Below are 26,402 nucleotides of genomic sequence, written 5' to 3'. Positions count from 1 at the left end.
AAAACAATATGCACTATCAGTCAAAAGTTTGGACACACACGTTTCCTTCAGTCTGTATGTTTACGACTTCTACTTTTTAGATACACACAGAAGACACCAAATATATGTTGCACGGAAATGTCATTATGTAGCAAAGATTATTTATATTTTAGATTCAACTCCTCAAATTAGCCAACCTTTTTGTTTACTATGTTCCATATGTGTCCATTCATAGTTGTGATGCCTTCAGTGAGAGTCTACAATGTAAATAAAAACAGAAACAAAGAGAAAACAGGAATGAAAAAGTGTGTCCAAATGTTTGACTGGTAGTGTATAGCCTATTTCAAAAAACTGTTTTTCACATAAACTCCATCCATACACTACCTCCACACCCATCTATATAAATAAGTAGAGAAAATATTGATTGTGGAGGTGCAAAACGTGTGGGCTTACACTTTATTTTTACATTTGCGTTAAAGCCATAAAATATAAATATACTTCTTCTTCAGGATTAGTAATTCCTTGTCTAATAGGGCTAAAGAAATTCTCAACTGACTAAACAATTGATTAGCTGACTAAAAGGGGACGTGGCAAAATCTCTCTGAACTGTTCCATACGTAGATGTATCTGACCCAAACTGCACTCACAAGACTACACCTGCAGGGGGAGTTCATGCAAAAACAACTATTTCTGCAGAAAAAAGTACTTGGAAGCAATGGATTTATAAACTTGTGAATCATGAGTTTAATCTGCGTTTTTACATATTTATTCCAAAAAATTGCACTCACTCACTAACTTCTACTTCTGCTGAAATAATACAAATTTTGGTTGACTTAGACTCTATCGACTAAAGGACTACATCGCTTTTGTCTAATATATGCAATAAGTGCATAAGAGGCTTTCCAGTCATGAGGTGATAGAAAACACAATTCATTTGGTGTTTAAATACATTTTTAATAAATATATTTGTCCACACTAACAAATAAGACAAATAAACTCTCTTTTATAACAGTACTTTGTAACATTATTCCCTGGGCATTAGGAGTACATGCTAACACTTCAGACAAGACTGCACACAATGGCTGACTGCTTTGTTTTTCCTTCTGATGTTATAAAATCAAATGAAATGTTCAAGCTTATCAACCAAGTGGCAAAAATTATTGTTTTTGGATAATGCGCTAATGCATTTCACACTCACTTAGCAAAAAACAAACTATTTTGCATAAAGATAATGCTACAGTTTACGCAGTAGTTTTGATCACAAGCTAAAATACCCTGAAAAACATGTATTCTTACTGTAAGCAGGCTCACCTCTCAACAGTAACCAGTAACTTGGCCTGGCAGCGTTATCTGCTTGTTTTCATAGAGATAAATACATTTAATGTCAAACTATGGATAATTCTATCTTTCTAGGTGAGTACCTAGAAAGTTACCTAGTAAATCTTTAATATAGGTCTCAATCTCTGGGATTTTTCAGTCCTATTTTCTGCTGTTTCCTTTGGTCAAAATCAGTGGTCTGTGAGAGCATGTTTCTTTTGTATATTGCATCATACATTCCCTTTTTAAGCAGCTTTCTTTGTAAAATTACATCCAGCATTCAACAGTTTTAATCGGGACTAAGTCAAACCCAAGTCTCTGGATACCTCCTTGGGCCTTTTGGTTTTCCGAAACGAGTCCCAAATCCTAAAGAAACAAGATCTGGCATTAGTGCTCTACATTAAATATTGTAACAATAAAGAATGTTTTTAAAATGATATTGCAATCATTATTATTAAATTATAGTACTAACCAAATTTGAAAAACGAAGTCAGTGATTCATATGATGGAGGAGGAGTTGAGGGTTGAGACCGGGAAGGCTCAATTTTTGCTGGAAAAAGATCATATAATTTAATATAGAATACAATTAATCTGCATTATATAGAGTAGGCCTGTAATTCAGATTAAAAAGTATACTTACTTTTGTGTTTTCCCCGAAAGAACTTCAAACTCTAGAAAGAAAATATAATTGAAAAAAATAAACATACAGCTGTAGTACAAACAAGAACATTTATACACTACAATGAACACGATGACAGCATTTATCTGTAGGAGCTGGAATCATATCGGCAACTGTGAGTCAGTGGATCTGACAGTTCTACCAATGATGTTTACGTTGAGAGCGGGATTCGAATCGCCAACCTTCAGATCAGTGGACAAACACTCTACCAACTGAACCACTGCATGTCTTATTTCAACTGTATTTGTTTATAGGAAGGACTAAAAACACAATACTTCAATACTTCAGTTACTAAGCAAAAGGACTGATACTCGATACTAATTTGGTACCACAATGATAACAAAAGGCCAGTTTATTTAAACAACTGAATGCAATTTTTAGTTAAATAATAGTTGCTTCCTGAATAATACAGTACGTGGTCAGAAAAGATCACATAACCATCCATCCATCCATCCATCCATTTTCTTCCACTTATCCGGGGCCGGGTCGCAGGGGCAGCAGTCTAAGCAGGGACTCCCAGACTTCCCTCACCCCGGACACGTCCTCCAGCTCCTCCGGTGGGACCCCAAGGCGTTCCCAGGCCAGCCGAGAGACATAGTCCCTCCAGCGTGTCCTGGGTCTTCCCCGGGGCCTCCTCCCGGTGGGACATGCCCAGAACACCTCCCTAGGGAGGCGTCCAGGAGGCATCCTGAGCAGATGCCCGAGCCACCTCAGCTGGTTCCTCTCAACGTGTAGGAGCAGCGGCTCTACTCCGAGCTCCTCCCGTGTGACCGAGCTCCTCACCCTATCCCTAAGAGTGCGCCCGGCCACTCTGCGGAGGAAGCCCATTTCAGCCGCTTGTATCCACGATCTTGTCCTTTCGGTCATTACCCAGAGCTCATGACCATAGGTGAGGGTAGGAACGTAGATTGACCGGTAAATCGAGAGCTTCGCCTTCCGGCTCAGCTCCTTCTTTACCACAACAGACCGATACAGCGACCGCATCACTGCAGACGCTGCACCGATCCGCCTGTCAATCTCCCGCTCCATCCTTCCCTCACTCGTGAACAAGACCCCGAGATACTTGAACTCCTCCACTTGGGGCAGAGACTCACCACCCACCCGGAGAGAGCAAACCACCTTTTTCCGGTCAAGAACCATGGCCTCGGATTTGGAGGAGCTGATTCTCATCCCAGCCGCTTCACACTCGGCTGCAAACCGCCCCAGTGCCTGCTGCAGGTCCTGGCTCGAAGAAGCCATCAGGACAACATCATCTGCAAACAGCAGAGATGAAATCCTGTGGTTCCCAAACCAGGCCCCCTCCGGCCCCTGGCTGCGCCTAGAAATTCTGTCCATAAATATAATGAACAGAACCGGTGACAAAGGGCAGCCCTGGCGGAGTCCAACATGCACCGGGAACAGGTCTGACTTACTGCCGGCAATGCGAACACAGCTCCTGCTCTGGTCATACACGGACCGGACAGCCCTTAGCAAAGAACCCCGGACCCCATACTCCCAGAGCACCCCCCAAAGGACACCACGAGGGACATGGTCGAATGCCTTCTCCAGATCCACAAAACACATGTGGACTGGTTGGGCATACTCCCATGAGCCCTCGAGGACCCGATGAAGAGTATAGAGCTGGTCCAGTGTTCCACGACCAGGACGAAAACCACACTGCTCCTCCTGAATCCGAGGTTCGACTATCGGTCGGATTCTCCTCTCCAGTACCCTGGAATAGACCTTACCGACCTAACCATTCTAAACTTATTGATAAAAAGGTCTAATTTTGTCCTATTTTTTATGTTTTTTAGTAACAATACTTGGTTTTATTACAATGGTTTACATATGAATGAGTTTAGCTGGGTATCAGTTGTGACAACCCCAATTACTGCTACCACCGTCACCACAAGTGCAAATATACACTCACCTAAAGGATTATTAGGAACACCGGTTCAATTTCTCCTTAATGCAATTTTTTAATCAACCAATCACATGGCAGTTGCTTCATTGCATTTAGGGGTGTGGTCCTGGTCAAGACAATCTCCTGAACTCCAAACTGAACGTCAGAATGGGAAAGAAAGGTGATTTAAGCAATTTTGAGAGTGGCATGGTTGTTGGTGCCAGATGGGCTGGTCTGAGTATTTCACAATCTGCTCAGTTACTGGGATTTTCACGCACAACCATTTCTAGGGTTTACAAAGAATGGTGTGAAAAGGGAAAAACATCCAGTATGCAGCAGTCCTGTGGGCAAAAATGCCTTGTTGATGCTAGAGGTCAGAGGAGAATGGGCCGAGTGATTCAAGCTGATAGAAGAGCAACGGTGACTGAAATAACCACTCGTTACAACCGAGGAATGCAGCAAAGCATTTGTGAAGCCACAACACGCACAAGCTTGAGGCGGATGAGCTACAACAGCAGAAGACCCCACCGGGTACCACTCATCTCCACTACAAATAGGAAAAAGAGGCTACAATTTGCACGAGCTCACCAAAATTGGACAGTTGAAGACTGGAAAAATGTTGCCTGGTCTGATGAGTCTCGATTTCTGTTGAGACATTCAGAATGAGAACATGGATCCATCATGCCTTGTTACCACTGTGCAGGCTGGTGGTGGTGGTGTAATGGTGTGGGGGATGTTTTCTTGGCACACTTTAGGTCCCTTAGTGCCAATTGGGCATTGTTTAAATACCACGGGCTACCTGAACATTGTTTCTGACCATGTCCATCCCTTCATGACCACCATGTACCCATCCTCTGCTGGCTACTTCCAGCAGGATAATGCACCATGTCATAAAGCTCCAATCATTTCAAATTGGTTTCTTTAACATGACAATGAGTTCACTGTACTACAATGGCCCCCACAGTCACCAGATCTCAACCCGCTGGAGCATCTTTGGGATGTGGTGGAACGGGAGCTTCGTGCCCTGGATGTGCATCACACAAATCTCCATCAACTGCAAGATGCTCCTATCAATATGGGCCAACATTTCTAAAGAATGAATCAGCAACTTGTTGAATAGAATTAAGGCAGTTCTGAAGGTGAAAGGGGGTCAAACACCTTATTAGTATGGTGTTCCTAATAATCGTTCAGGTGAGTGTATTCTGTTAGTAATCCTACTGGTAATCCTGTGACCTCTCAACACAACAACTCATTAAGGACAACAGTTTAAACCAATGTATGTGATTTTCTGCCTGGGACATGATAGCACAAGTAATAGAATTAAACAGCATACAGTACTGTGAATGTCAAACTTTCTTTACATCAAATATACTACTCTATATATGACTAAATGTTTTATACCTTAGATCTGGTGATGCCCTTTTCAGACACGTCAGCGGCAACTGACAGTCTGCTATTCACCACATGTCCTTCATCAGCTGAAAAACAGATGAGTGATGTGATCGTCAAAGAAGATACTCAGTGGACAATGGTATTTAGACGTCAAAGTGCGTCTATGGTTTGCAGTATTCTAATGACATATGACATAGCTGTGCACATATAGTGTTCATCTGATCATTGTGTTGCATCAGTGGTAGAAGAAGTACTCAATTTTACAGATACCAGAGCAAAAAAATAAATAAAAAAATTAAAATTAAAGTAAAAGTATCACATGAAAAAATCCACTTAAGTAAAAGTATTAAAATACCTGTTTAAAAATATACTTAAAAAGTAAAAAGTAAAAGTATTTCATGCAGATTTTCACATCCAATCAAGCTTCAAATGTAGTGATTTAAATAAAATAAAAAAACTTGTACTGAATTTTGTTCAACAGAATCAATTTGACTGGCAGTTTTTTCCTAGCTGTTTTTATTTGTATATTTTTGTTTGCTCAAGCTGCGAACGTGTTAAAAATAAACTCCTCTGCCATTTCAGCAGCTCTCAAACTATTATTAAAAAAAATTAGTTTTAGTTTTCAGACCTGATTCAAAAATATAGTGCACTAGAAAGTACAGATACCTGCTCTCAAATGTAGTAAAAGTACAGATACCTAAAATGTATACTTAAGTGCAGTACTTTACTACATTTACTTGGTAACAATCCACCACTGTGTACTGATGTAGCTGATGTACTTGATATCCAATAGATCAGCTACCACAATGTGACCACAATGTAAATCAATAGAATAATGTATTGTCTTCTGTCAGTCTTCTGTATAATCTGACAGACCTTCAAGTAAAAGGACTGGCATAGGACTGATACTAAAAAGTAATCTGTTTCAACATCTGTGGACAGTTATTTTAAAACAATGCCCCATGTCTCCATTTGAGATGGGACACGGTCATGTTACATGTACAGAGCTGCTCTAGTCTGTTTGTTAAGTGGAGCTAAACCTGAGCTTGACCAGGACTCAACAGGACCAAACCCAAGATTATATCAAGACTGAACTGGGATCAAAACATTTTTTCATAATTTCAAATGTAAGTCACCATTTCTGTAAGTAGTGGCCTCTGCAGCTGGAGGGGGGGTCCGGGACCGAGAGACAGTCAGGGGCTCTGCAGGAGAAAGTAACAATCAAACAATGGCCTGATTTACACCAATGGGGCTCTCATAAAACAATTATTTAACTGCACCATCTAGTAGTTTAAAGGGTAAAGAGTTCAATTCAACCCATTTTACATTGTCTTTGTATAGTCCATGTCTTAAGGCCAATTGAAAATGTATCACATTTTTTGAAACAACAATAATTTACTAATAATAACTTACAATGAGATTTTGTAGTAAATATAAGTAATATTCATAAAATATATTTGATGTTCAACCAATTATTGACTTTTTTGAAATTGTCTAAGCCAACACCTCTTTTATATTATTATTATTATTATTATTATTATTATTATTATTATTATTGTTAAACATATTTTATTTTATTATTGTGTGATACTCTTCATATTTGTTTATTCACTCAAGGTTTGTGGGATTCATTTTTTTAAATTTTAGTTTTTGCTACACAAAAATGAAAAAGATGTGTCTAAATGCCAGTCTTATATTTGTTCACACATCAATAGAAAACACATGAAACCAAAAATATATTTGATGTGGTTCTAGAAATTTACAAAGGAAAATGAAACCATTCCTAGATACTCATTACAGTACTATACATCAGTTGCTGCACACATACTAACTCACCACCAGGGGTCAGTACAGAATAAAATATAGAAACTGAAAGTATATTGCAATACTGTATACTGATGTTCACAGTGTGGTCTCTAGAGGCTTGCTTACCAGAAGACTGTGGTTAGTGCAAGTAAGTTTGTCAAAAACCAAAAATAACTCACCTCTGGCGGAGCCTTTTACTCTCACACTCTGCGGGGACAGAAAGTATAAACAGTCAAGTCTCTGTTCAGATCATTGTTTCACATTTTGTTCATTATAAACTGCAATACTGATCAAAAATTACTTAATTAAAGACACAGGTTCATCGACTTCCTGTCCAAAATAGCAAAAGCAAGTTTAACCAGGAAATACAGAGCCCTGGGTGGAGGTAATAGGAGGAATAGGGGGGTAAGTGAATATTTGGAGCTTTCAAGCCTCAAATGTAAAACCATATAGGATCACTCAAACATACATGAATCAAAATACAACTCTGAATTAGATGAGGGAACACTGTTATGCCATGGTTATGACATGGCTCTGAAAAGTCATTTTTGCATAATATGTCAACTTTAACTAGTGATAAACTGATATACTGCTCTGATATTTGCACTTTTTAGCATACTGGATATCGGCTTTAAATCTCCAGCACAGGCCTATATTTTGTGGTAATATAGGGCTTGTTGTAAAAAAAAAAAAAGTTTGAGCTAAAAAAGGATTGTGGATGAGTTTGTACTGTATAAATTCCATGGCATTCATAACAACATATACAAAAGTACAACCCATATCTTATCCCTTGTAATTCCCCTGCCTCACGTCCTTGTATTACCTTGCTTCGGTTCATGACAACATCCAGGAAACTCTTAGACGGAGTTGCTCCACCCCCCTCAGAGGAGATGATGATGCTGGGAGTGGGGGGCACTGTTTGTAAGGGTGGTGGTCCAAGGCTGTTTAAGCCATGTGCTGTACAACGAAACAAAGAAATAACCATTCAAATCATCTACACTGTGGCCTTATTGTGTGTTTGGTCACAATAACTTACTGTTGTCTTGTGTGAGAGGAGGGGCGACAGCTGGAAGTAGGGGCCCTGGTTAAAAACAAACAAGTTTAAGTTTTTTTTGCTTGGATTAAAGCAGTTCATAAATGCAAAATCTGACAATAGTGTGTGTGGAATTAGAAGCTTATGACATAAAAATTCCTTCTTTTTTTTTTACTGTAACACAAAGTGAAAGAAGAGAGAACTGGTAAGACAAGGTAAGGCAAGTTTATTTGTATAGCACACTTCGTACACAAAGTAATTCAAAGTGCTTTACAGAATAAGAAAGACATTAAAATAACAATACAACAAATCAAAACAAGTAATCATAAATAATCATCATAAAATTAACATTAAAAGAGAAAAATGCAGAATAAAACCCTTTCAGTCATATGCACAGCTAAAAAGAACTGTTTTGAGCTTGGATTTAAACATTGTCAAAGTAGAGGCCTGTCTCACATCTTCAGGAAGACTGTTCCATATTTTAGATGCATAAAACTGAAACGCTGATTCCCCATGTTTAATATGGCAAAGACCTATGATCTTTTACTTCCTGTCAGTGCAAGCAAAATGAAGAAGTTATGGTTCTGAAGAAATTAGTAGTTCTCTGAAATTTGTACTGCAACTGTACTACCCACATAATATTGTAATAAATACTATAACTTAAAGGGTTCACCACCCACTTGTCTCCATTGAGATGTCTGTGTAATCCCTCAGTCGTCCAGGTCTGATCCATGTAAAAGCCAAATATGTCAACTGAACATAAAAGTTGTAGGAGTGAAGATGTTTGGCTGCACATCCAAGCCGCTTCCTCAGCTCTGGTCAGATTACAGCTGGACACTGCCTTATATCTGTCTGAAGGAGCTAACTACACTGAAACAGCTATTGTTTACAGTTTCTGTATGTAGGCTAGGTCTATTGAGCTACATTAAGTGTGCACTGTGTCATAAGATGTCTAAGGCCTCCATTCCTGTTCAAAGATGGATTGTCTTTCCTAACAAAAATAGCTTCTTTAACTCCCCTCTCAAACCATTTCTTTTCTCTGGCTCAGATCTGTACCTCACTATCTGCTTAATATCTTTGAGATGGAGATGTACGGCGGACTGGGGTCCAGAGGAGCTCTCGTGACGGTGATGGTACGGTGTAGTGATGCTTGTGAATGTTCCAGAATATGGCATTCACTTTAGATTTTTTTAATTAGGTGTATATAATGTATATAATGTGGAGATATCTTAAATGTCATACAGAGGGACATTCTAAACAAAGCAATAACATCTCCATCGAGACCAGAGGGTGTCAGACCTTCCATCGGAAACGTTACACTGAGCAGCTTTAATGCTCATAATTTGTGAGATTTGGATATTCTACATTTGTAGATGAACTGAAAAGTGAAATAGTTGAGTTTACCTGAAGGAGGTGGTGGAGGAGGTGGTGGAGGAGGAGGTAACTCTACAGGTCGCTGATGCCGAGGGGGTTTTGAACTGGTTTTTGAGGTCTGCTTGGATTGTGAGAATTCTTTAGGAAGAAAATAGTTTATTATTAGAAGAAGGAAGCAATTAGTCTCATTGGTGTAAATGACAAATGGTCACATTTTTATACAGCGCCTTTTACACCTCCACGACACTCAAAGCACTTTACATCAAGGAACCGCTCACCCATTCACACATTCATGCACCAGAGTACAGAGACACTGGGGTTGAGCTGGGTTAAGTGTCTTGCTCAAGGACACAACAGCAGCATTCTTCTGTGTTGGAACCGCACCGCCAACCTGTGGGTCAGTCGATCTGACCACTCAACCAATGATGTTTATGTCGAGAGCGGGATTCAAACTGCCGGCTTTATTGTCTTTTCTTTCTTTTTTATTTTTTTTTTTTACACTGAAATAACAATAGTATAATAGTTGTAGCAAATTGAAGTACAGTGTAGTGTAGTATATTTTATTTTGACTGCTTTTGCAATCTCATTATTTGTGAGTTGTGTTTATACTTTACCATGTTTGAAATACATTTATTCATTCAAGTGATTCGTAATAATTACTCATACACAAATGCATACTATCTTGTAACAGTACTATACTAGGAGTGTCATAGTGGATGAACCTTCTACATGTTTTAAATCAACCATTTTCTGCCCACTGTTTTCTATACATTACTTTCAACTAACTTTGTGAAACTCTTCCCCTCACTCTAGTTCTGGTTCCTCACTCTTTCTACACTTGTTGTCTTACCTGAAAAAGTCCTTTTTGCTCTGAGACTCTGTAAAAAAAAATACATATAAAATTATAGCATCAATTTACAAGTTAGTTTCATGGTTTTGTGTATTAATAACTCTCTCACCTTACTCCTGACCCAGTTCTTTGTCTCATTATGATCCAGGCCAACCCCAGAGCTGCCGGACCACTCTGAAGACAAGCCCACCAGGTTCAAGTTTACAGGAAAGGTGGGCTGTACGGGCTCCTCTGATGGAGCTAATTCATACAGAAGAAATAATAATCAGTCAAACTTTATTTTTAAAACACAAAGTGTGCTTTCCAACAGAATCAAAAATAAATATGAAAACATCTACCTGGGTCTATGGCTAACTCAAAAGATTCCGGGGTTCTCTCTGGAAGTGGAGGGACTGGTGATGGAGGATTACTACCTGAAACAGTAGTCTACATTTAGAACATTTACTCAACATACAATACAAAAGAAGAAGTTGGCTGGAGGGTTGCAACAACAAATTAGTGAAATCAATATTGAACTTTTTGTATCTGTACGTATATGTATCTGTTTAAAAAAGACACTCAAAATGTCCTGTTTTGGGGAATCATAAAAACAGACCAGCACACAAGAAGAATATGCATTTAGTAATTTGGGGTATATCTAGTTGAAAAATAGTAGTGTAGAAAGTACAAAAATTTGCTTAAAGGAACTTTATGTAGCCTGCACTCTTGCAGCCTTAAACTGCACATAGACCTTTTCTCATTTCTCTGTATATGGACAGGCCAGGCCTCATGTAAAAACTCAGAACCTCCAGAACTCACTGAGCTGCAGAGGCTGCACTAGCACTGACTCATGATTGCAGATAGAGTTTAGGTAGTGACGATTCAGATCAGAGAGTCCTATTAGGTTTAAACCAACTGGATTTCAGCATCAAAACTGGCAACACAAGTGAGAGACTCATATGAGTCTCAGTCTGTTTTCTGATTGGATAATCATTTTGAGAACCAAAACACTAAATCATAAAATATATGTCACATCAAATTATGTTATTAACAATAGCTCAATGGTACAATTGTTTTCAGTAAAAGATATATTTGATTTGAACATGTTTACCTTTTATCTGGGGACACAGGTCAAGTTTATGAAATTTAAAATCCAAATCTTACATACAGTATTTTATATTAGCAGCAGTTCTGAACATAGTTAATACACCTGTTTCTATTATATCGCAGTTTACAACAAACTAAATAATGATCTACATTAAAAAACACAATGTGTCTCTTTTATATCATCCCTCTAACCTCAAATCCTTCCAAGTTCTTTCTCAAAGTTGCTGGATACCCCTAGACATATTTAGTATATTTTTAACTTTATTATATCAAGAGGTCCAGTCAACATACGAATAAATATTTTTTCTTAAAGGCACGATAGAAATATTAATTTGAATAAAGGACAAAAACATTATTTAAACATTGAACTGTGAAAGAATACTCTGGTTTCTCATTCCGCTGACCTCTCAGTTCCCTGACAGCAGCAGCTGCAGCATTCAAGGGAATAACAACAGCTAGGCTCATGGACGGCTCTGAAAAACAATTATATATGTTGAATTGTTGCTCTAGAGATGTTTTCTGATCTTACATTTATTATTTTATTTACCATACCTGTATTTTCAGGTATTTCAAATGACTCAGGAGTTCTTTTAGGTAGAGGAGGAGGGGTCTCATCGTCTGAGTGGACGTGTAAAGTGCCTAAAGAAATAACATGAGTCATCAAGTAAATGTACCAATATGTAGAAGGAAGTGTGAGTGACTTTTTAGTATTTTCCTGTTTAAGTTTATGTTAGTGATTCTCAAACTGTAGTACAATCCTCTTGACTTAATTGAGTGTAGAAATGGTGAAGTCCTATTTTAGAGCACCAACAGACCTGGTTTAGATCTGTTGGTGCTTGAAAGGGAGGTGGTACTTCCCACTATTTTCAGTACATGCTGAGGAGCATTGAAACATGAAATACTGCAAAAAAAATTTAGCCTTTTGTTTCATTTGTACGACAGAGTATAAAGGTCAGTTAAATAAAATAAATTATGCAGGCGCTACGAGAATAAATTCATAGCATTTCGACATTAAAGACGTAATTTTATGAGAATAAAATCATAGTACTACGAGAATAAAGTCGTAATATTACGGGAATAAAGTCATATTTTTTTGAGAATATAGGCTGCTGTGCGTGAATGAGTGACCAGTGCGTTATGAAGAATTTGGAGCATTTTGTTCAGATATAGCAATTTCGTCCAAATCTGTCTGGTTCCTTCGACTAAACAAACTCAAATGCTTGCCGTGTCCCTTCAAAGTACTTATACTGATGACAGTGTGGTGATGGTGGGCTAAAAGACACAGTATTTCATTGTCTGTAAACCCCAGTTGAAAGTTTATCTGAAAAAAATCCTCCAAATTCTCCATAACACATAACACACTAGTCACTCATTCACACACAGCAGTCTATATTCTCATAAAAAGACTTTTTCTGGCTTCGACTTTTTTTCTCGTAAAATTACGACTTTAATGTCGAAATGCTACGACTTTATTCTCGTAGAGTCTGCATAGTTTATTTTATTTAAATGACCCTTATACTCCGTCGTACATTCGCACATGTTTAACACACAAACCCTGCATAACTCTTCGGTTCTTCTCTCAAATGGAAAATGCTCTTTTCCACTTTGTGATGCCATGTACAGAATGTGCTGTCCTCTCCATACACCTTCACTAGAATCATTTTGATAATTTAAGCCCTGAAATTTCTAATCTTTACTGAACTAAAAGTAAAAGGAGCTGTTAACTTGAAACCGCCTGTACCGTTTCATGACATCACAAGTTGGAATAGAGCATTTTAAGCTTTGGAGCTGTAGACAGACTAATAAGCCACTATGACTCAAACATGTGCGAATGAAACAAAACACAACTCCCGGTATGTTTTTGAAGTGTAATATAGGGCCTTTAAAATGTATTCTCTACTATTTACATTTTTATATAATTACAGATTTCATAGGCTGGTTGTGCATTGGGTCAATTGAGAATGGATTGACTGTATTATCCTGCCATCAAACAAAACAGAGTAACATTTTTACCAGAGTCGTTAAAGATGAAGACTTCCACAGGCTCATCGTTGATGCTCAGTGAGGGGGTCCCACAGGAGGACCACGGGGTTTGGGGTGGTTCTTCTGCCACAGAGTCAAAGTATGGATCTTCTACTGTCAGACACACAGTCGATGAGGAGGACGAGGGGCAAGGGTCTATGGTTTCACTGTCCTCCTTCTCCTCACTCCTCTCCTCCTCTTTTTCCTGTATCCTCCACTCGTCTAGTTCTGCCGGGAAGTTCATTTCTTTTGGGGAAGTGCTCTTTGGGACCTCAGTGAAAAAGGATGTTACCTGAAAGAAAATACAATTAGTTTAACAGTTATTATCATTATTTTTATATGTAGAATTTAATTTTACATTTAAAAATAATAATTTTATTATGTATCAAAAATAGCTTAAGCACAAGTATTAGCGTTAGCATTGATGTCTCTTTCTAAACACAGACATGTCTTCTGGTAGTTCATGGTATTCTAGAAATGAGACATTCTCTGAAATGCCAAGATGAGCATTTTGTGGGTTTTTACTGTCATGAGAAGAGAGCAAAATAAGGTGAAATAGAGGAAGAGCTTATCTGAAATATGGGGAAATGCATCATTTTATTTTTACAGTGAATAATGAGTGATATTAATAACAGGAAAGATACACTGGATGGTAAATTTAAATATATGATGTAGATGTTGCACTGTGACCCTCCAGTCCTTCCTCACAAGCTTAATTTATTTGCACATTGTCCTAGTAAATAAATAAATGAAGGTGTATTTTCAATATTGTAACAACTCTACCTGCTTAACAAAAGAAAAATTTAATTCTGTCAACTGGATAAAAGCTTTAGAGTGAAGACGTTTTATCACTCATCAAAGCTGCTTCTTCAGCTCTGGTCAGATTGCTGGTGGACACTGAAGGGAGGAGCTAATTACACTGTAACTAACACACCTATTTGTTTACAGTGCATGTTTGTTAGCTAGGTCTACTGAACTACACTAAGTGTGAACCGTGCCTATGTCATTATTTGCATAATCGTTCAGGCCTCTAATGGCTGCTCTCACATTTATTAGCTTACTGGCTAGCCCTATTATTTTCCTTGTTTTGATTTAGGTCTGAGGATGGAGTTACAAACAGGAGATAAATGATGTCTAGAGTCCCCACTCCTGTTCAAAGATGGATTGTCTTTCCTAACAAAAAATACACAGACATCTCTACCTGCAGGTCATCAGAATACTGCCACAGGTTGTCGGCCTCAGTCGTGTTTCTATATAGATGTTCTGATGGTGTCGAATGCTCTGCGGTTATTTCTAGAAGATGTTGTATCTTTGTTTCCAAATCATTCAAATCTTCATTTTCATAGCCTTCTCTTTCAATCTCAGCCAGGACCGCCTCCTCCGGGTCAACCTAACACATAAAATAACAGATACATTTTACAATCGTCACATTGATATAGCAGTTTTAGACATTACTCATCTTTTCTATTGTGTTTTTTTGTGTGTTTTCGCCCATAAAGTGTATAGTAAAAGCAGTCATTTTGTGCTTTCTACATCTAGGCCTAATTGTAAAACATTTTATCAATTGCATGAGAAAGAGCTGTGACACTAAATGAAGCATTGGGTTGGAGCATATACACGTTCTGTAGTCTACTGAACGTCTGAACCATGGCTCTATTTCCTCTTTCCAAATTCCTAATTCATTTAAATACAAAAAAATCAGAACCAAATGCACTTTGTGGAGGTTAATTTCCAAGTCCAGAATGATATCTCTCTGTATTTGTTCTATATCTTCACAAGTATAGGAGAAGTGTGTGGTTAGAGCAATAATTGGATGAGAGTCGATTGGCTGCTTCATTTCCCCATCTGAAGCTGTTTACAATCTCGTCCAAAATTCAAATTCAAGAACAAAAATAAGAACGAATCCTGTAAGCTGTTGAACCAGAAGTGCTCACCTCACTGCCCTGCTCCAGTGTAGCCTCCGACTCCAAATATCGCTCAAAAAGGAGTTTGATGGTTCTGTACACCAGCAGATACTGTTCCTGGAATTACAAACAAAAACTGATCCTTGAGGTGACAACATAACGTACACACAACTTAATAAAGGGAAGAAAACACCATCAAGAACTGCACGAAAACTATGTGCAGATTATGACATATCACTGAAATGATAATATACAGAAGTGAACATTTGGCAGTTTTATTGTAGTTTTAATGTAAATATTTGACCTAACTAATTTAGAATTTCTTGTCACGTTTTAGTCAATGAAATGTCAGATTATTATTGACTCAACCTATAACACGACAAAAAGTACATTTTTGATAATTATATTGCTAAGCTCCATGCCCCTTCACATGTTTATAGACAAATTTGACTGTTTCTTTGAGAGTTGTCCATTCTTTTCACTTTTATTCAGTTTAGTAATCACTGATAACTAACTGATAAGCAAATATTTTATAATGAGAAAATATTCAGTCAACAAAATGAACACAGGCATACAGTTCAAGCGAAACCTCTTCATGTCCTACCTTAGTCTGGACCACGGATGGCCTTTGCGTTCTCATGTTTTGAACCAGTTTGTAAATGTTAAAATCAGAGGTGATCATCTAAATAAAAAAAAAAAAATCAAATAAATCACATGTTATAAATAATGAATTCAAAAAGGACCAGTGTTTCTCACCTGCTTCTTTAAGAGGTTCCATGTGTAATCGATTACACAGAGGACTCCTGTTCGGCCACAGCCAGCACTGCACACACACACATCAAGCTTATGTTGTTTTATATGCTCGTGTTGTCTGTTATTATCATTTTTGGACACTTCATGTTTTCAGATTTACTTGTGTTCTGATATATAAAAAAAAGGAGCTGTCTCGGCTGCAGCTGGTCCAAAATTTGTAGTGAGGATCTTTACTTGCACCAATAGAAACGCCCACATTACCCCTATTCTCAAAGCTCTTCATTGGGTGCCGGTATCTGATACAATTTAACATTTTGATGCTGACTTTCAGAGCCTTGCATGGTCATGGTCCTTCCTACATTAACAATCAGATCCAACCGTATGTGTCCTCTCGTTCTTTGAGGTTTTTGGATCAGAACCTGCTGAGTCCTCCTGCAGAGGAAACCGCTCCTGCCAGGCTGTTGCTCCCAGACTCTGGAACGACCTGCCTCTCCTTGCATTCACTGGAGTCTGCTGAAAGCCTTCAAAAGCCAGCTCAAAACGTACTTATTTGGTCAAGTGTTTTAAGGTGCAGTTGTTTTTTAGGAGCTGTTATGACCACCATATTGTTGTACTACCTCTACTCTAATTGTTATTTTTAACTTCTTGTTGTGAAGCACTTTGTGACTTCCTTGTTTGTGAATAGTGCCTTTTGTGGCTTTGCTGGTTAGAGGGGTCCAACAACTGCTTACCTCCTTAACCTATTCCAAAAAACTATCAGACTAATTTCAGTCTTTGCAGAGCTGAAATAGCAAAAACGGAACCTTGAGGAGAGCTGCTAATACGTTCAGCCTAATTTGAACTGCTTAACTCTGTGCAAATCTGAAATTGTGTAGATTAAAAACATTTATCTTGTATTCTCAATAAAAATGTTAGAAATAAAAACTGATTGTCTAATACAGAAGAACTAATAACATCATGCAATTTTCTTACACACAAAATTAACGCATAAAATGAAATATAATAAGTTGCTCAAAATTAAAATGGCAGATTAATGCGTTATATAGAGCAGTTAATGCCATTTTCATGTGCCAACTTTGTTCCACTGAAAAAATGATCAGAATAAGACCAGTTTCTAAAGCATAATTTCACATTTTGATTTAGTCAAGCTGATATTAAAGCTACTATTTGTGGAAAGGTTCAACATGAGAGAGCTGTTGTCATGCCGCCTACACTTCCTGCTTAAACAAGTGCGGTTCAGATTTCATGATGGGGACAGTGGAAAGTAGCCGATATACGCCCACCAAAATGTCGTTATTGCTCTACCAAATAAAACACAATGCAGATACAATATAGACTTGAATATGCTGAATACACAAGAAGATGACAGCTTATTTCCTCACAGCATCTAAAATCAAATGTGCAATGACTTGGAATATCAATATCAGTTCTTAATCATTTGTATTGGACCAGGTTTAAGAAGCAAAAATGTTTACCCTTAGTCCAAATGGCTACAATTAGCAACTATTTTTCTCTCACAAAATATTGCAATTTTATTTAATAGTGTACCATGACACTTTTCTGGTGGAGGGAGTTGCTTGTCTTACTAGGGTTGGCATGCTCCATCTGGCATTAAACTTAACTTTTTATTGAGACAAGCAGGGGGCAACTCCAGGTAAAGTGACAGGTCAAATCTGTGGAGAGGTGACCCTGGTTGAATGCATGCTTTTCAAGGTATTTTTGAGCAATAAAGACACCTGTAATTGAGTGAATTCAAGATAATAAATTTAAAACCATACAGTGGAACACTCCAGGCAAAGCAATAACATCTCCATGGAAACAAGCAGGTCACAGTCTACCAATAAAGTTACACAGTGTACCTTTACTCCTCAAGCTAATTATTCAATGATGCATTGTTTTTGAGATCACTTAATCCATTAATAAATCAATCAGGCTTTTTCATACAGTGCTTTTGTCCATACACCGCAGCTAATACAAAGTGTTTTAAATAGACAATGAAATCATTCCCCCACATAAGCGTCTGACCTGCAGTGAATACAGAGGGGCGTGTCGTCGTGATCCTGGTATGAGCGCATCTCCTGCAGCATGTCCAGGATGGGAGGAATGGAGTCTGGCACACCGTGGTCAGGCCAGTTCACATAATGGAGCTGCTTCAGGGTCCGGCTGCACTGGAGACAGGGAGTATTAGCATAAGAGGGGAAACAAGATTTTGTTTTACATTTTCTTTTTTAGTGATATTTATTTTATTTATTTTATTAGTTCACTTTTGTCAATTTAGTTTAGTCTTCTAATAACTCTGGCCACAGAGGAGACCCTTCTCAAAGACCCTTATCAATAAAGACACCTGTAATTGAATGTATTCAAAATGGATATGTTTAATTGTTTAATGCTGTACTGTGGAAGAGTCCAGGCAAAGCAACAACATCTCCATGAAGATCTGCAGCTGGCGGACCCTAACCTGGGTCATGGCAGATTGAAATGTTATCTCATTTGAGTTCTACACATTTACCAATCTGTAAAACAATCAGGAAAAGATGGAACATAACACATCAACACCGTTAAATATTTGAATCTGACTGAAGCGTCACAACAGCGGAACAGCGAAACTCCAGTTGGGAGAAAACCTAACTAAGCTAAATTACATCTGTCTGCATCGCCATGTTTGATTTGGTTTGCTTGGATGCTTCACCTTTCGCTTCCGCACTAGCTTCAATGCTGCTCTCTGATTGGTCGCCAACCACCTGTCGGGCCCCATCACACCAGCGGGTGCACGCTGAGATGGGTTTTCGTAAATTTGTGAACTTAAAAATAATCCCTCACCAGAAAGGTTCCACAGGGCACATGAATCTACTGTTTTCATCTGTAAATATGTAACATGTGACAGCTTGGTTTTGCAAATTTATTTTATTCACACACCTTGCATGACAATTATTTCAAAGGAGAAGTCATAAAAACACAAAGATTTCTGCTTCTATCTGTCTTGATAGAAACAGCTTTTCAGATATAATTGAATTTGCCCTTCTGAAGACTGCAGTGTTTACGAGTGAAAAAGGACTTACATTGCGATAATTCACTGTCAGCGTCCTTGTCACATAATCTCCTTTATTTTCCTCGGAATCCTGAAAGAAAACCAGGTTGATTTGGGATGAAAAGAATCAAATAGCCGAAGAGTGTAATAATAATAATAAACCCATGGAGGATTGAGGGTTAGCAGAGACAAAACTAAGGCCTGAATCATGGCCTGAATTCGATGAAAACCAGAACTTGCCAGAACACTGGGTTATTATGGACTAAACCAGATTTTGAATACAATTGAACCATGTCTAAATCTGTCAGGTCAAACAGAATGGACAATATCAATGTGGGGAAGTAATTAAATGTGCACATACCAAAAATACATGTTTATTTATTGCACTTATTTAACTTTTATTTGTACTTTATCAGCATGATGGACCTTTGTATATCATTGTCCAGGGCTGTCAAACAAAAACAATAGAACACAGATATCCTACTAGATGATACTAAAACTATTATCAAAAGTAGTGGTGATACAAAAAGCTGTATTGCATCATAACATCCTGCATTTATTGAAAATGTTGTCTTTATTATTTAAAATCATGATCAAGACAGTATCAAGCTTTTGCCTTAGTATAAAAGTCTAGAACACAGGCTAATTATACTCACACAGTAAATGGTAAATGGCCCACAGACATACGGCACATCCTGTTCTTTTGGCCAGTAGCACTCACACTTTTTCTGTTGCAGAGAAAAAAAAGAGTCAAACTTAAAATGGATCCATGCACCACAGCATTTAGAGCAGCATGACACTCAGAGTAACCACAGTCAGATGTACAATGGATAAACTGTGTTACCTTCCCCATCTCAAACTCTCGGCATGCCATCACCACAACCTGCACAACAACAATAAACAGATTATAATGCTACAACTACTACTACTACTGCTACTACAACAACAACTACTACTGCTAATACTACTACTAGGCTACTACTGTTACCACTGTACTACTGCTACTGGTACTGGTACTTCTACTACTATTACTAATACTACTACTACTACTACTACTACTACTACTACTATAGCTAACTGCATCCATAAACCAGAACAATTGTGACTTGTTGATTATAAAAATAATTGTATTTGGTTATAGTTATTTATATCTGGACTCTACAGACTCTAAAACAAGTGCATTATTAAATCAAAATGTGAAAAAAATCTAACATAACACATCTAGCATAAATGCTGACTAGTCAACTCACAGTTCTAAAATAAAATAATTGTTACTTGCAGCACGAACTACTACTACTACTACTACTACTACTACTACTACTACTACTACTACTACTACTACTACTTTGTTACTATCATGATTCATGCAGAAGTTTGCATTATCTGCTTGTCTTAACTGCAAAAGAAAGAAGACTTGGACTAGGTGTGTTGTTAGCATTTGGCTAACCTGTATGCTAACATTACCGCCACACTGGCAACTTGACCAATTGTTCATTGTTTAATAGTCTCTGTAGGATATGTTAGGGAAAGTGAGTATAAAGCCTTTAAAACTTTTTTGGTGGAGGATCTGCAACTTGCTTCGTGCAGATGTTATTGCTTTGTCTAAGTTTTTCAAAGTATTTTTGAGCATTGAAATACATAGTTAAATGTGTCTAGAACAGTTGTTGAATACATGCAAAATATGTGTGTTTAATGAATAGACTATATAAAAGTGAAGTGAGTGTGATGTCACCCTGAGCGTTAGGCTCCAGCTGAATGAAGCTCATCGAGGCTAAAGCAGTTATAGGGGTCAAAGTTTTGATATGTGTGATTTTAACGTCTTTCTTATTCTGTAAAGCACTTTGAATTACTTTGTGTATGAATTGTGCTATACAAATAAACTTTCCTTGCCAATTTGGAGCTGAGTTCCATATCTGGCACAGGGGATTAGCGGGAGTTTATCAACGCTGTTGCTAATGCTGATTTGTTATTAATGTTCATGTCTTGATTTACAGACACATTAGCTAAATAAGAATACCAGGCTCATGTAGAGTATTTTAAGACCAAAATGACGAATCTGACACCAATAGTTGGACACTTTTTCAATAGAAAGTGAATTGGAGCCAGTCAGTGGAGCTGTAAGCGCGCCCAAGATCACTTCCCATTTGGAGCACATCGGTTAGCAGGTTAGCCATCTCCATGGAGACGAGCAGGTGGCAGACCCCCCTCACCAAAAATGTTAACTGTCTCTCTCACTATATATATATATATATATATATATATATATATATATATATATATATATATATATATATATATATATATATATATATATATATATATATATATATATATATATATATATATATATATATATATATATATATATATATATATATATATATATATATATATATATATATATATATATATATATATATGATGTATAAAAACACAGAGGAAAAGGTATGATATTAAAAGGTATGATATTATTATTATTATTATTTGTCTATTATAGAACAGAGACAAACCTCGATGTTGTATTCCCACAGCATCCTGAGAAAGTCCAGTACAGTGTGAGGCAGTGGACCCTGTGTGGCTATGTACGCCCTGGAACCTGTCACTCCCTGAAATCACAAAAACAGGTAAGCTAAGCAAGCTAAATACTATGGTTTAATATTAATATTCTTTAAACCTTGATGAAGTTAGCATTGATGTAGTCAGTGTCATTTTTGGAAGTGGTGAGCGTTAACTTCACTCTGCTGTGGTCAACTGCAAATGAAGATATGGATATGTTATTAAAAAAGACACTATATATGTATACATATATATGTATACATATATATGCACAATATACTCTAACTATAAGTTATTGCTACATAAAAAAGCACCATGACATCTGTATTTTAAGGGACAAAATATCACAATAATGCCAAAGGTTTTCTGTAGTTTCTTTGGTCATAATTTAGGTAATTAATTCTTAAATTAGCCTAGCTTTGGTCTTGGTATATAGTTCCCGTTGAGTATTTATTGTGACATAGGTTGACTAGTTAAAGGTACACTATTTTACCTATGTTCGGTTTGCCTGCTTGTCTCCATGGGAATGCTATTGCTTTGCCTGGAATGTTCCACAGTATGGCATAAAATGTATCAACAGAGACAAGCTGGTGATGCCAACAGACCAAAGTACAGGTCAGATCTTTGGACAGGTGAATGCATGGTTTTCAACGTATTTCCATGTTATGTGTTACATGGCTAATATTCAGAATAATATTATTAACAAACATCATCGTGCAGCCCTATAGTTCCCACAGTTTATGATCATAATTGACAATAGTAAATATATACGTGTCTTACAGGGTATTATGTCTTTGTATCTGTTTTTCTTGATGTTCTCTGACTTCTCTGCTGTCTTGGTGGTGTAGATCTTGTCAGTGCGATACTTCGTGGACTGGTTTCTCAGCCTCTGGAATATACATGTCAGTTTTCACATGGAAATCATAACTTTCACACGCAGGACACCCGACCTTTATGATGTCTCAGCCATAGTAGATCTTGATAAAACTGACTTTTCCTGTTGCGGTATTATTGTGTTTGGCATACACTATCGGTGCTATGCCAAACATTATGTGTTGCCAAATGTTTTGCTTAAAAGAAATATGTGACAGTGGACTCACGCAGCATGATTACCATATTTTCCAAACAAAGTCACACTTTGTTTCATAGTTTGGCCAGCGGTGTGACTTATCCTCAGATGCAACTTATATGTGAAATTACTAAAATATATAATTTCACATCTTGGTTATTGTCACACTGACAACTGCACAAGGGCACTCTAGGCTTGTGTATTAGCATCTACTACTCCTGTACCACTGAGAATTTTAAATTTCAACATTACTGTAATTTAAAAGACATCTGAGAAAGACTGAACAAAAATGCCCCCTAAAAGAAAATTGTATTCTGCTGAGTTTGATGACAGCCACGCAGAAGAGGCACTTCATCTACCTTCATGAGTTAGCAAAGTTGTTCAGAAGTGACACCGAGGATGAAGAATTCAATGGATTTAGTGATTTGGAGGGAGATCCAGAATAAACTTGTTTTTTATGCTTTAGTGATCTGATTAACTGTTAATATGTTACGTTAACATACCAGACACATATTACGTTAACATACCAGACACATATTACGTTAAAATACCAAATCAAATCAAATCAAATCAAACTTTATTTATATAGCACTTTTTCATACAAAGAAAGTAACACAAAGTGCTTTACAAAGCATTAAAATCAGTCCCACCCACCAAACCCACCCAGCCACCCGACAGCCCAACAACCCAACCCCAACACATCAATAATCATAACCAAACAACCCCCCACCCCAACACACACTCCCACCCCCCACCTCAACACATGTTAAAATACCTCAGTTTCATTTAAAATATGTTTAAGTGGAACAGGCTGGATAAAGATGAACCAGATGAGAGAGCGCCACCAGAGGAACCATCTGCACCAGGAACAGGGTCACCCACAGCCACAGGACACCAGCCCAGACACCAGACACATACTACTACACCAGACACATACTACTACATACTACATACTGTAATGCCATAGAAGTGGAAAAAATGAGTGTGACGTCACCCGTAGCGTTTGGCTGCGGTCAAATGGCGCTCATCAAGGCTAGAGCAGTTATAGGGGCAAATTTAGAGTCGAGTTCCATATTTGGAATTCTAACCGCGAGTATCATAGCAACTAAATGCCAGTCTGGAGCATGATTGTTGAAGGTAACGCCCCTTCCTGCCTTTACCGCAGGTTTAGTGCTTAGCAGCTGTCTCAATCAAACCTGTTGCTAACGCTTTCAAGAGTGACCTCAGGGAAAGAAGGAGCCTGATTTGTCTGATTATTAATGTTCATATCTTGATTTACTGACACAATAGTGAAATAAAAATACCAGGATCATGTTTAGTGGGTGAATACAAACATTTTAAGACCAAAAGGATGATGTCTCACTGCAGCAGTTACAGAGAGAGGGTCGAACACTTTCCTTGCATCCTGATTATCCACTGTGATGACTTTATAAGTGCTTTTCACAACTTTCAGAGGACAGAGTGGTGTTTGCTGTCACAGTAATTTTAACAATTAGCATGCTGACCGCACACCACCCTTACTTCCTGGTTTGTGGATGGTAAAAATCCTTTTTCATAACCGTGGCAAGACAAATTGTACTTTATTACACTAAAATACATTTGGTACAGCCTCTTTAAGTGGAAAATAGGGTATCACATGCTCTTCTGATTCAGCGAGACCTGAATCAGTGACCTTCTGGTTGGGGGGGCAAGTGATTTCCAACTTTACTTCTGGCAACACAAGTTATGTTTACTGAACCGAAAGATCTTAGTTTTTGTGATTCAGTTCTTCTTTGTGACTGGAAACCCTCCCTGACTCATCATAGAGAATAAAGGGTTTCCATGACCTAACAATGACCTGAGCATAACAGCGTGTTCACATTTACAGCTGTACTTCAGACACTGGTGTTTTTGTTCTGAGACTCGGATCAAATTGACTGTAAAACTGTCGCCTTCGCACTACAGACAGCGTTTTGTTCAAAAAGGAAGTGATGCAACTAACCCCTTCCTCCTGAATGGTCAAAATGGAGGGATAGAGTTAAATCAAGAAAACTGGTGTTGAAGGTCACTCATCACCATGACAGCAGCCCTCAGATTAAACAACGTTATTGACAACAGATTAAAAACACTGCTGGAGTATATTTTAGCCACTACAAAATATTAAAATGACTTGAACTCAGATAATCTACAATGATAATCTTAATATGAGAAAAATATGACTGGTTGATCTAAATTAGTAATAATTATTGGGCCTATATTTCAAAATTGCTTAATTATTGTCAGAAAGGTCAAAATTAAATATTTAGGTCTCATTAGTAAATTAATCCAAACTAGTCAAACCTACTTTAATCCATATTATTCTTTTGTATTCATTCATGCTAATCCAGATCTTCCAGATATTCTTTGTTTTTCATTTTATGCAGATTATGTGGACTATGTGAATGGACTAGCACCAAAGTACATCTCTGACATGTTAGTGCCATATTCAGGGACCAGCCTTCTGCTGGTGCCCAGAGTCAGGACTAAACATGGGGAATCCAGGCTCAAAACGGTTCTGTTTAACTGTGCATATGACTGAAAGGTTTTTATTCTACTGTCTTCTCTTTTAATGTTAATTGTTGATGATTTTTGATCATGTTTTGATTGATGGAATTACTTTATGTACGAATTGTGCTATACAGATGAACTTGCATTTTCCCACTCAAAAGATATTATATTTTGTTGTAAATTATTAATCACTATGGCGATAATCCTAATTATTCATCATTCTGAAATCCTATGAATCAGTCTGTGGATCTAACTACTCCACCAATAATGTTTTAAGTCAAGAGCAGGATTCGAACTTGACCAGTGAGTCTTAAGTTGTCATTTTTATAGTCTGAATTTTTATATTATTTGACACGAACACTATAATATCTTTCAAACACACAACCTCAATATGTAAACTCATTCATCAGTATACACCAATTATCACTTATCATACGGTTGCTTATAGATCCCTTCCTTGTGCTATTCAATACAAAGAGGAAGAACAAACATGTCAGGGCTGCACTTCCCCATTGAGTCAGTTCACACACGCTTCGCCCTCATCTTATTTTTGTAACTCTTTTCCATTTGCATAAAACAAAAAACAAAAAAAACCTTACAGTAAATTGTGAAGCGATGCCATCCGGTGCCTCTTCGTCCTCAGCCTCCTCTGTCTCCAACTCCTCCAATAAACTCCTCAGTATCCACGCTTGCTCCACCATGGCTAGCCTACTGCTGTCAAGTTGTCATTTAGTACTTTTAACACGCATGTCAATCAAATATTCAAGCTTGATCATTGGTTAAACTCCCCAAAAAAATCAACCAAAAATATAAAAAGTAACTATTATGATTGTCTTGTTAGTAGCTGCAGCGTTCAGCTTCTTACAGTGACACTAAGACGCTGGTGTGAAAGAATGCATTGACTGTTTGAGAGGAAGCAAGAGTAAGCCAACAGGTTTTGTGGTCAGATAAAAAATAATGCCACGCCTCCCATAAGTGTCTCCGGGTCCTATAGGCACATTAGACAGGGAACACCCTCAAACAGAGTGGGCGGGGTTTCATAACATTATGCAATATCTAAGCATTTCATATATGTTTGGGTACTTCAACGTTGGTGTTTAAAGATACATTATGTAACTTTTCTGGTGGAGGGTCTACTACCTGCTT

General features: G+C 37.7%; 1 protein-coding gene across 1 annotated transcript; it reads right to left on the bottom strand.

The window, feature by feature from the left end:
* Positions 1-915: 915 nt before the first annotated feature.
* ptpn22 (protein tyrosine phosphatase non-receptor type 22) lies at positions 916-26,185 on the bottom strand. Its single transcript, XM_055223346.1, has 27 exons — positions 25,856-26,185; positions 22,442-22,550; positions 21,780-21,856; positions 21,616-21,711; positions 19,950-19,988; positions 19,762-19,833; positions 19,137-19,196; positions 18,103-18,245; positions 16,081-16,147; positions 15,929-16,006; positions 15,355-15,441; positions 14,622-14,810; positions 13,412-13,712; positions 11,951-12,037; positions 11,803-11,871; positions 10,651-10,725; positions 10,422-10,552; positions 10,313-10,340; positions 9,493-9,600; positions 8,092-8,136; positions 7,879-8,012; positions 7,235-7,262; positions 6,386-6,451; positions 5,259-5,335; positions 1,937-1,967; positions 1,769-1,846; positions 916-1,662 (listed from the first exon to the last, which is right to left on the bottom strand). Exons 1-27 carry the CDS (start codon positions 25,955-25,957, stop codon positions 1,601-1,603), a joined length of 2,439 nt encoding a protein of 812 aa, XP_055079321.1. The 5' UTR covers positions 25,958-26,185; the 3' UTR covers positions 916-1,600.
* Between the last annotated feature and the right edge of the window lie 217 nt (positions 26,186-26,402).

The sequence above is a fragment of the Periophthalmus magnuspinnatus genome, chromosome 7, assembly GCF_009829125.3.
Source record: "Periophthalmus magnuspinnatus isolate fPerMag1 chromosome 7, fPerMag1.2.pri, whole genome shotgun sequence".
NCBI lineage: Eukaryota > Metazoa > Chordata > Actinopteri > Gobiiformes > Gobiidae > Periophthalmus > Periophthalmus magnuspinnatus.
This window is presented reverse-complemented; position numbering and strand designations above follow the sequence as displayed.